Source organism: Salmo trutta, chromosome 12 (assembly GCF_901001165.1).
Source record: "Salmo trutta chromosome 12, fSalTru1.1, whole genome shotgun sequence".
NCBI lineage: Eukaryota > Metazoa > Chordata > Actinopteri > Salmoniformes > Salmonidae > Salmo > Salmo trutta.
The window spans coordinates 59,451,268-59,462,168 of NC_042968.1; the positions used below are offsets into that span (position 1 = coordinate 59,451,268).

Here is a 10,901-nt window from a genome sequence, read left to right on the forward strand (position 1 = left end):
CTAACCCTAGGAAACTCTTTTCGACTTTCTCCTTAATCCTCCACCCCTCCCCCTCCCTCTCCGCGGACGACTTTGTCAACCAGTTTGAAAAGAAGGTTAATGACATCCGGTCCTCATTCACTCAGCCTATAGAGTCCATTGGTCCCACTCACACAAAACTACCCTACGCCTTTCTCCTCTCTTCAGAATAAATCTTGCAATTAGTGAGGTCCGGCCACCCGACTACCTGCCCGCTCGACCCCATCCCTTCCTCCCTTCTCCAGACCATCTCTGGAGACCTCCCATTTCTCATTGCCCTCATCAACTCCTCCCTGACCATCCCCTCTAACTTCAAACTGGCCAGAGTCGCTCCCCTCCTCAAGAAATCAGCACTCAGTCCCTCTGACATAAAAAAAACTACAGACCGGTGTCCCTTCTTTCTTTTATTTTCAAAACACTTGAGCATGCTGTCTCTAACCAACTCTCTCGCTATCTCTCTCGGAACGATCTTCTTGACCCTAACCCGTCAGACTTCAAGACGGTTCACTCAACTGAGACTGCTCTTCTCTGTGTCATGGACGCTCTCCGAACTGCCAAAGCTGACTCTCTCGCCTCTGTTCTCATCCTCCTAGATCTATCCACTGCCTTCGAAACCGTGAACCATCAGATCCTCCTCTCCACCCTCTTAGGGCTGGGCATCTCAGGCTTTTCACACTCTTGAATTGCATCCTACCTGAAACGCCGCTCCTACCAGGTGGCGACACGCATCTCTGCGTGCCTGGCAGATATCTCAGATTGGATGTCGGCCCACCACCTCAAGCTCAACCTCGAAAAGACGAAGCTGCTTTTCCTCCCGGGGTAGGCCTGCCCACTCCCAAGACCTCTCCATCACGGTTGACAATTCCACAATGTCCCCCTCCCAGAGTGCAAAGAACCTTCGGCGTGACCCTGGAAAACACCATGCCGTTCTTTGCAAACATCAAAACAGTGACTCACTCCTGCAGGTTCATGCTCTACAATATCCGTAGCATACGGCCCTGCCTCACACAGGAAGTGGTGCAGGTCCTAATCGAGGCACTTGTCATCTCCCGTCTGGACTACAACTCGCTGTTGGCTCGGCTCCCCACTTGTGCCATCAAACCCCTGCAACCTATTCAGAATGCTGCAGCCCGCCTGGTGTTCAACATTCCCAAATTCTCCCATGTCACCCTGCTCCTCCGCACACTCCACTGGCTTTCAGTCGAAGCTCGCATCCACTACAAGACCATGATACTTGCCTATGGAACAGCAGGAGGAACGGTCCCTCCCTACCTTCAGGCTATGCTCAAACCCTACACCCAAACCCGAGTACTCTGTTCTGTCACCTCTGGTCTCTTGGCCCTCCCACTCCTACGAGAGGGCAGCTCCCCACTCAGCCCAGTCCAAGCTCTTCTCTGTCCTGGCACCCTAATAGTGGAACCAGCTTCCCCCTGAAGCTAGGACAGCAGAGTCCCTGCCCATCTTCCGAAAACATCCGAAAACCTGCCTCTACAAAGAGTATCTTAAATAATCCCACAGCATCTGCCCCTTTACTAGCTTGAACTTTGCTGATTTTGCTACTTTATTGTACTTACTATGACTGTGATACAGTATGTGGTTGTCCCACTTAGCTATCTTAGGATGTTCAATTACTAAAATGTAAAAAAAACATTCCTTACCATAGGATCCCTCAACTGGTGACCATCCGGGACAATAAAGAAAAGGAGCACTCTGCTGCTGCATAAATCTGATAGATTTATTGACGGGTTCAGTAATCAGCTTTATGCAGCAAGCAGAGTGCTTCTTTTCTTTATTCTCCCAGATAGTCACCAGTGAAAGTATCCTGGGGTAAGGAATGTTTTAGGGATTTTCAAATCCCTCAGTCTAGTACCTGATTTCCCCTTTTACATTTAAGCTGGGCTGAAGCGCGTTTGGTTATACCTTCTTTCCATTGTAAATGTGTGTGTGGTGCATAGATTGATGGGGAGACATACTTTTTTCCATGTGTAGATCCTGGGTCTGATGGTGGTGCGTAAGATGATGGACCTGATGTTCTCTCAACACGACCTGGCCTGGCTGGACGACATCCTGCCGGAGAAGGACAAGAAAAAGGAGAAGGATGGGAAGAAAAAGAAAGACAACAAAAGGACCAAAGCAGCGGAGCCGGAGAGCGACGAGGAGGTGAGAGACGAGGACTAGCAGACACACACACACACACACACACACACACAGTGCCAGAATGACAGTGGGAGTAGGATGTAATGGCAGTGTGGTGTGTAGGAGTGGCTCCATCTGTTTTGTTGAGTGTTTATATAGATGTGTGTTGTTCCTCGGATTGTTATCTCTGACTAATAGCTTTCTCTTTTTTCTGTCCCACAGTGTTGCTGAAAAGGCACCGTATAACACTTACTATTGCCTGTCTGTCTGCCTCGATGTTGGTCTGTGTGTGTGTGTGTGCGTGTGCGTGTGTGCGTGTGTGCGTGTGTGTGTGTGCGTGTGTGCGTGTGTGTGTTGATGTCTTTCTCCCTCCAACTTTCACCTGCACGGTTCAATCCTGTCTGTGTAGTAGAATTGAGCCGTTTTGCTTAGATTTAAGCATGCCGTGTGTGTGTGAGCGTGTGCTTGGATGTGTGTGTGTATTTGGGGCATCATCCCTCACGTCTCTATTAAGCCACTCCTCTGTCAGTTCCTCCTGCATGCTGATAGTTTTCCCCTTGTTTCCCCACCCCCTCCCTCTGCCACAGCCCAAAAGTCCCCTCCCTCCTCCAGTGAAGATACCCATGGACACCATAGGCCTTCCTTCAGCACCTGACCCACCTAGCCCCCCGTCTCTGACTGTGAGTAGCCCCCCGTCTCTGACCCACCTAGCCCCCCGTCTCTGACTGTGAGTAAACCTCTCTTTTGAGGGACCCAATGTATTACTGTGATGTCATTGTTGTGCGACAGATAGAGCACATAATACTGTGATGTTACTGACATGAGACACTGAAGGTGTTATTCATTTTTTTGTTATCCCTCACCAATTCTTACCTCTGCTATTCAACCGTGTGTGTGTGTGTGTGTGTGTGTGTACAGGAGAAGAACGTTTACACTTGTGTAAATCCAGATGAAAGTGACCGGATACATCCCCCCCGGCCCTGACGCACACACCGACTGGGGACTACACTGCCAGAATGTCCACACCTATGACTACTGACACACACATGTAAAAACACACACACATACATACACTTACTACTGCCAGCTAGACTACTGACAACTACTGTACAATCACATACACAGCTAAAAACTATTAGCAAACATCCATTTACTATTAGCATTCTTTACCACTGTTTTTACTTAAAAAAAACGTAATACACATTGAATTTCATATAAATGTATACAAATATTCTATAAAATGTAGATGTGATATTTAACATGTAAACATATGTCTATTGCATTCAGCTGGATAGTAGTTAGTTATTATACTTTTAAACATTGTACAAATCACAGTGTGGTCTGGGAGACACACCCAGACACATGAATCGCACGCAGCTCGGAACCATTCGTCTACTGTCCGAGGCTGTTGGAGCACAGATCGCAGTGTGTGGACTGAGGTTTCTTTTCGCTCAACATATTCTCTGATCTCCAGCGCCTGCTTAAAACCACTGGATGCTGTGTGTTTTTTTCCTGCGCTATCCTTCGGCCCTGCTGTAGTTTGTGAGGGCAGACTGACAGTTGTTTAGATCCCAGAGCCCATTCACCTGATACCAATGCAGAAGTTGCTTTTTTGTGTGTGTTTGTTTCGATGATGTCTTCCATGTGTAATTTATTCACTGTGCGCCATGTGGTTTGTAGCAGGAACCTCTTGAACTAATGTAAAGACGACTCTGAAGGCACAGTTAGCAAGGGAAGGGTTATAATGTGACGGTAATCCAATATTATAATGCAGTGTTATTCTGTAAATTGACTGCAAGAAGCCATCAAATTGCTATCAATTTGCATGCCCCTACACCACTGTATTTTCCCACTAGCACTGACTTTGCTGATAAATACTTTGTTGAGGGAAAATGTACTTGATACCATTGTGATCTGTTGTTGTCTCACCTACAGTAGTTATCTTAAGATGAATGAACTAATTCTATGTCGCTCTGGATCAGAGCATCTGCTAAATGACTAAAATGTCAAATGTGCTGAGCGACGGTGGTTGTTATGGGTTCGTTGGAGACGTCTACACTATCCAGGTCTAATCATTTACTATTGTAACATTTTGGTAATTATAAGACTCTGCTCTGACCTACAATGGATCAGTCGTCCTTTCCGTTGCTAGTTCTGTCAGCCACTGCTCTCTCAAGACAAGTGAATGCTGGACTTGTATGTTTGGGACAATCAACTCCTGAGAAATAGGGGAATATGAATTTTGGTTACGTTATGAACCTGCTGCAGTACGATGGGACTTTTGGTTTTCTTTTTAAACAGCACAAAACGTCCTACACACGGTGTTCTTCGTCCTCCAGCTAACACTCTCCGCCTGTCTCACCTGGTCTCAACTCACCTCAAACCCCACCACAATCCATTCACTTTTTGTGACACACAAACCCTCCTCCTACGCCTTTCTAATTACCCCGTAGCATTTTCCCTCTGCCGTTCTCTCTCTGTCTGTCTGTCTGTCTGTCTGTCTGTCTGTCTGTCTGTCTGTCTGTCTGTCTGTCTGTCTGTCTGTCTGTCTGTCTGTCTGTCTGTCTGTCTGTACGCGCGTATGTTCATGCATGTGTGTTTTCCCCTTTTGTGATCCTGCTCTTGGCAGTCAAGGAACTATTGTCTACATTGCTGTTCAGGGAGTATGGTTGTGAAGTGTGAAACTATGTTTGTGCGTGCTCGTGAGACTGTGATTGTGTGAACTCATGAGGGTGAGAGCGTGTGAGTGAGTGAGTAAGTAAGTAAGTAAGAAGTAACCTGGGCTGTTGCACCTGTCTGTGCCTCCCTCAGAATCCCTCTGCACCTGAAGATCACAACCATATATATATATATATATAGTACCAGTTGAAAGTTTGGACACACCTACTCATTCCAGGGTTTTTCTTTATTTTTACTATTTCTACATTGTAGAATAATAGTGAAGACATCAAAACCATGAAATAACACATATGGAATCATGTAACTAAAACAGTGTTAAACAAATCAAAATATATTTGAGATTCTTGAAAGTAGCCACCTTTCGCCTTGATGACAGCTTTGCACACTCTTGGCATTCTGTCAACCAGCTTCATGAGGTAGACACCTGGAATGTTTTCAATTAACAGGTGTGCCTTGTTAAAGGTGTAATTTCTTTGTGTAATTTCTTTCCTTAATGTGTTTGAGCCAATCAGTTGTTTTGTGACAAGGTAGAGGTGGTATATTTGGTGAAAGACCAAGTCCATATTATGGCAAGAACAGCTCAAATAAGCAAAGAGAAACGACAGTCCATCATTATTTGAAGACATGAAGGTCAGTCAATCAGGAAAACGTCAAGAACTTTGAACGTTTCTTCAAGTGCAGTTGCAAAAACCATCAAGCACTATGATGAAACTGGCATTCATGAGGACCGTCACAGGAAAGGAAGACCCAGAGTTACCTTTGATGCAGAGGATAAGTTCATTAGAGTTACCAGCCTCGGGAAAATCTGCAATTAACTGCACCTCAGATTGCACCTCACAGAGTTCAAGTAACAGACACATCTCAACATCAAATGTTCAGAGGAGACTACGTGAATCAGGCCTTCATGGTGGAATTGCTGCTTAGAAATCACTACTAAAGGACACCAATAAGAAGAAGAGACTTGCTTGGGCCAAAAAACATGAGCAATGGACATTAGACCGGTGAAAATTTGTCCTTTGGTCTGAGTACAAATTTTTGATATTTGCTTCCAACCGCCGTGTCTTCGTGAGACGCAGAGTAGGTGAACGGATGATCTCCCCATGTGTGGTTCTCACCATGAAGCATGGAGGAGGAGGTGTGATGGTGTGGGGGTGCTTTGCAGAGTTGAATAAATAAAATAAATAAAAGAATGTGGGAACTCCTTCAAGACTGTTGGAAAAGCATTCCAGGTGACTACCTCATGAAGCTGGTTGAGAGAATGCAAAGCTGTGATCAAGGCAAGGGTTGGCTATTTTGGAGAATCTAAAATATATTTTGATTTGTTTAACACTTTTTTGTCACTACATGATTCCATATGTGTTATTTCATAGCTGTGAGGTCTAAAGTCTTAATCTACAATGTAGAAAATTGCCAAAATAAAGAAAAGCCCTTGAATGAGAAGGTGTGCCAACATTTGGCTGGTACTGAATGTTTATATATCTACACAGTTGAAGTCGGAAGTTTACATTCACCTTAGCCAAATACATTTAAACGCAGTTTTTTTTCAATCCCTGACATTTAATCCAAGTAAAACTCCCTGTTTTAGGTCAGTTAGGATCACCACTTTAGAATGTGAAATGTCAGAATAATAGTAGAGAGAATGATTTATTTCAGCTTTTATTTCTTCCATCACATTCCCAATGGGACAGAAGTTTACATACACTCAATTAGTATTTGGTAGCATTGCCTGTAAATTGTTTAACTTGGGTCAAATGTTTTGGTAGGCTTCCACAAGCTTCCCACAATAAATTGGGTGAATTTTGGCCCATTCCTCCTGACAGAGCTGGTGTAACTTAGTCAAGTTTGTAGGCCCCCTTGCTCGCACACACTTTTACAGTTCTGCCCACAAATTTACTATGGGATTGAAGTCAGGGCTTCATGATGGCCACTCCAATACCTTGACTTTGTTGTCCTTAAGCCATTTTGCCACAACTTTAGAAGTATGCTTGGGGTCATTGTCCATTTGGAAGACCCATTTGCAACCAAGCTTTAACTTCCTGACTGATGTCTTGAGATGTTGCTTCAATATATCCACATCATTTTCTCATGAAGCCATCTAGTTTGTGAAGTGCACCAGTCCCTCCTGCAGCAAAGCACCCCCACAACATGAGGCTGCCACCCCCGTGCTTCACGGTTGGGATGGTGTTCTTCGGCTTGCAAGCCTCCCCCTTTTTCCTCCAAACATAATGATGGTCATTATGGCCAAACAGTTCTATTTTTGTTTCATCAGACCAGAGGACATTTCTCCAAAAAGTATGATCTTTGTCCTCATGTGCAGTTGCAAACCGTAGTCTGCCTTTTTTATGGCGGTTTTGGAGCAGTGGCTTCTTCCTTGCTGAGCGGCCTTTCAGGTTATGTCGATGTAGGACTCGTTTTACTGTGGATATAGATACATTTTTACCGGTTTCCTCCAGCATCTTCATAAGGTCCTTCACTGTTGTTCTGGGATTGATTTGCACTTTTCGCACCAAAGTATGTTCCTCTCTAGGAGACAGAACACATCTCCTTCCTGAGTGGTATGACGGCTGCGTAATCCCATGGTGTTTATACTTGTGTACTATTGTTTGTACAGATGAACGTGGTACCTTCAGGCGTTTGGAAATTGCTCCCAAGGATGAACCAGACTTGTGGAGGTCTACCATTTTTTTCTGAGGTATTGGCTAATTTATTTTGATTTTCCCATGATGACAAGGAAAGAGGAACTGAGTTTGAAGGTAGGCCTTGAAATACATTCACAGGTACACCTCCAATTGACTCAAATGATGTCAATTAGCCTAAGCTTCTAAAGCCATGACATCCTTTTCTGGAATTTTCCAAGCTGTTTAAAGGCACAGTCAACTTAGTGTATGTAAACTTCTGACCCACTGGAATTCTGATACAGTGAATTATGAGTGAAATAATCTGTCTGTAAACAATTGTTGGAAAAATGACTTGTGTCATGCACAAAATAGATGTCCTAACCGACTTGCCAAAACTATAGCTTGTTAACAAGAAATGTGTGTAGTGGTTGAAAAACGAGTTTTAATGACTCCAACCTAAGTGTATGTAAACTTCCCACTTCAAATGTATATACACTACTGTTCAAAAGTTTGGGGTCACTTAGAAATGTCCTTGTTTTTTAAAGAAAAGCACATTTTTTGTCCATTAAAATAACCTTAAATTGATCAGAAATACGGTGTAAACATTGTAAATGTTGTAAATGACTATTGTAGCTGGAAACGGATGATTTTTAATGAAATATCTACATAGGCATACAGAGGCCCACTATCAGCAACCATCACTCCTGTGTTCCAATGGCACGTTGTGTTTGCTAATCCAAGTTTATCATTTTAAAAGGCTAATTGATCATTAGAAAACCCTTTTGCAATTATGTTAGCACAGCTAAAAACAATTGTCCTGATTAAAGAAGCAATAAAACTGGCCTTCTTTAGACTAGTTGAGTTTTCTGAGCATCAGCATTGTGAGTTCGAGTACATGCTCAAATTGGCCAGAAACAAAGACCTTCCTTCTGAAACTCGTCAGTCTATTCTTGTTCTGAGAAATTAAGGCTGTTCCATGCGAGAAATTGCTAAGAAACTGAAGATCTCGTACAACGCTGTGTACTATTCCCTTCACAGTTCAGCGCAAACTGGCTCTAACCAGAATAGAAAGAGGAGTGGGAGGCCACGGTGCACAACTGAGCAAGAGGACAAGTACATTAGAGTGTCTAGTTTGAGAAACAGACGACTCACAAGTCCTCAACTGGCAGCTTCATTAAATAGTACCCACAAAACACCAGTCTCAATGTCAACAGTGAAGAGGTGACTCCGGGATGCTGGCCTTCTAGGCAGAGTTGCAAAGAAAAAGCCATATCTCTGACTGGCCAATAAAAATAAAATATTAAGATGGGCAAAAGAACACACAGTGGACAGAGGAACGGAGTCGCCTCTTCACTGTTAACGTTGAGACTGGTGTTTTGCCAGCGAACTTTATAGTTGGCAGTTGACACTATGCATTCGGGCAGGTAGCGTTGTCCTGGCACCCGCCAAACCCAGATTTGTCCGTCGGAAACCAGATGGTGAAGCGTGATTCATCACTCCAGAGAACGCATTTCAACTGCTCCAGAGTCCAATGGCGGTGAGCTTTACTCCACTCCAGCAGGCGCTTGGCATTAAGCATGGTGATTTTAGGCTTGTGTGCAGCTGCCTGGCCATGGAAACCCATTTCATGAAGCTCCCGACGAACAGTTATTGTGCTGACGTTGCTTCCAGAGGCAGTTTGGAACTCGGTAGTGAGTGTTGCAACTGAGGACAGACAATTTTTACGTGCTTTAGCACTTGGCAGTCCCGTTCTGTGAGCTTGTGTGGCCTACCACTTCACAGCTGAGCCGTTGTTGCTCCTAGGTGTTTCCACTTCACAATAACAGCACTTACAATTGACTGGGGAAGCTCCAGGAGGGCAGAAATTTGACAACCTGACTTGTTGGAAAGGTGGCATACTATGACGGTGCCACGTTGAAGGTGAGCTCTTCAGTAAGGCCATTCTATTGCCAATGTTTTTCTATAGAGACTGCATGGCTTTGTGCTCAATGTTATACACATGTCAGCAACGGGTGTGACTGAAATAGCCGAATCCACTCATTTGAATGGGCGTCCACATACTTTTCTATATTTGTATATTTATTTTTACAGTGAACAAAAATATAAACGCAAAATGCAACAATTTCATTGATTTTACTGAGTTACAGTTCATATGAGGAAATCAGTCAATTGAAATAAATTCATTAGGCCCTAATCTATGGATTTCACATGATTGGGAATAAAGAATACCTTTAAAAAAAGGGGCACAATGGGCCTCAGGATCTCATCAATGTATTTTTATGCATTCAAATTGCCATTGGTAAATGCAATTGTGTTCATTGTCCATAGCTTATGCCTGCCCATACCATAACCGCACCGCCATCATGGGGCACTCTGTTCATAATGTTGACATCAGCAAACCGCTCGCCCACATGATGCCATACACGTGGTCTGCGGTTGTGAGGCCGGTTGGACGTACTGCCAAATTCTCTAAAACAACCATGGTGGTGGCTTATGATAGATAAATGAACATTTATTTGTGTAATGATCATGCTGTTTTGTCAGCTTCTTGATATATGCCACACCTGTCAGGTGGATGGATTATCTTGGCAAAGGAGAAATGCTCACTAACAGGGATGTAAACGAATTTGTGCACAAAATGTTAGACCTTTTTCTTGTGCGGTTGGAAAATTTCTGGGATATTTTATTTCAGCTCATGAAACATTGGACAAACAATTTACATGTTGCATTTAGATTTTTCTTTTCTGTGTGTGTGTGTTTGTGCCTCTCTCTCTCTCTATTATAATTGTTTTGGACATAAAATAAAAAAATAATCTGAAAGTGATGTTAATTAGGAAATCTGTTACCAATTATTCTCATGCATAAATAGAGGAATATGTGATAGTATCCCAATGTAATCAAGGTTTGAAATGATTCTGTTTTTGTCAAATACTGTATCTGTTTGAGCTTCTTGCGGCCAATTTGCAGTGTACAAATGATGTATAACTATGTTCAACTACGTTCAAGAAAAAATCGAATCGCGGATGAATGTAATTTGGGACCCCTGGTTTATAGCATTTATTCGGGTTTTTTTTGCGTTCAGTGCATTCCCCTTTATGAGTGTATGTATACATTTCAGAGTATATTTACTTTGTATTGTAAAGATTTCCAAACACATGTTAATAAAATAGTATGCAAATATGCTACAGGTCTTGTCTGAATTTAGAGTGAATTTTTTTTGCCCTGAGCATTTATCCTTTAGCATGTAAACAACCTAATAACGTCATGGGCTTCTCAGATACGTTTTTAAGAAACAAAGAACTAGCATAAAAGTAAAGATAATGTTGATTGAAAAAGTTGCCAGCTAACTACATCAGAAATTCCACAACCATTTTCATGATGTATATGCATGATTTCTACACTCCCTTCTGATTTGCCAGAAATCGTCCCTATTTCCGGTTTGTGATCCAA

General features: G+C 43.1%; 1 protein-coding gene across 5 annotated transcripts in view; it reads left to right on the forward strand.

The window, feature by feature from the left end:
* Positions 1–4,054, forward strand: part of LOC115203874 (electrogenic sodium bicarbonate cotransporter 4) — a 29,934-nt gene extending 25,880 nt beyond the window's left edge. For 3 of the 5 annotated variants that reach the window (XM_029768943.1, XM_029768944.1, XM_029768945.1), the window contains 3 exons: positions 2,008–2,178; positions 2,742–2,834; positions 3,073–4,054. In XM_029768943.1, coding sequence (XP_029624803.1) covers positions 2,008–2,178; positions 2,742–2,834; positions 3,073–3,138 — 330 coding nt within the window. In that variant the 3' untranslated portion in view covers positions 3,139–4,054. The other 2 variants (XM_029768946.1, XM_029768947.1) reach the window with 2 other exon arrangements.
* Positions 4,055–10,901: the final 6,847 nt, after the last annotated feature.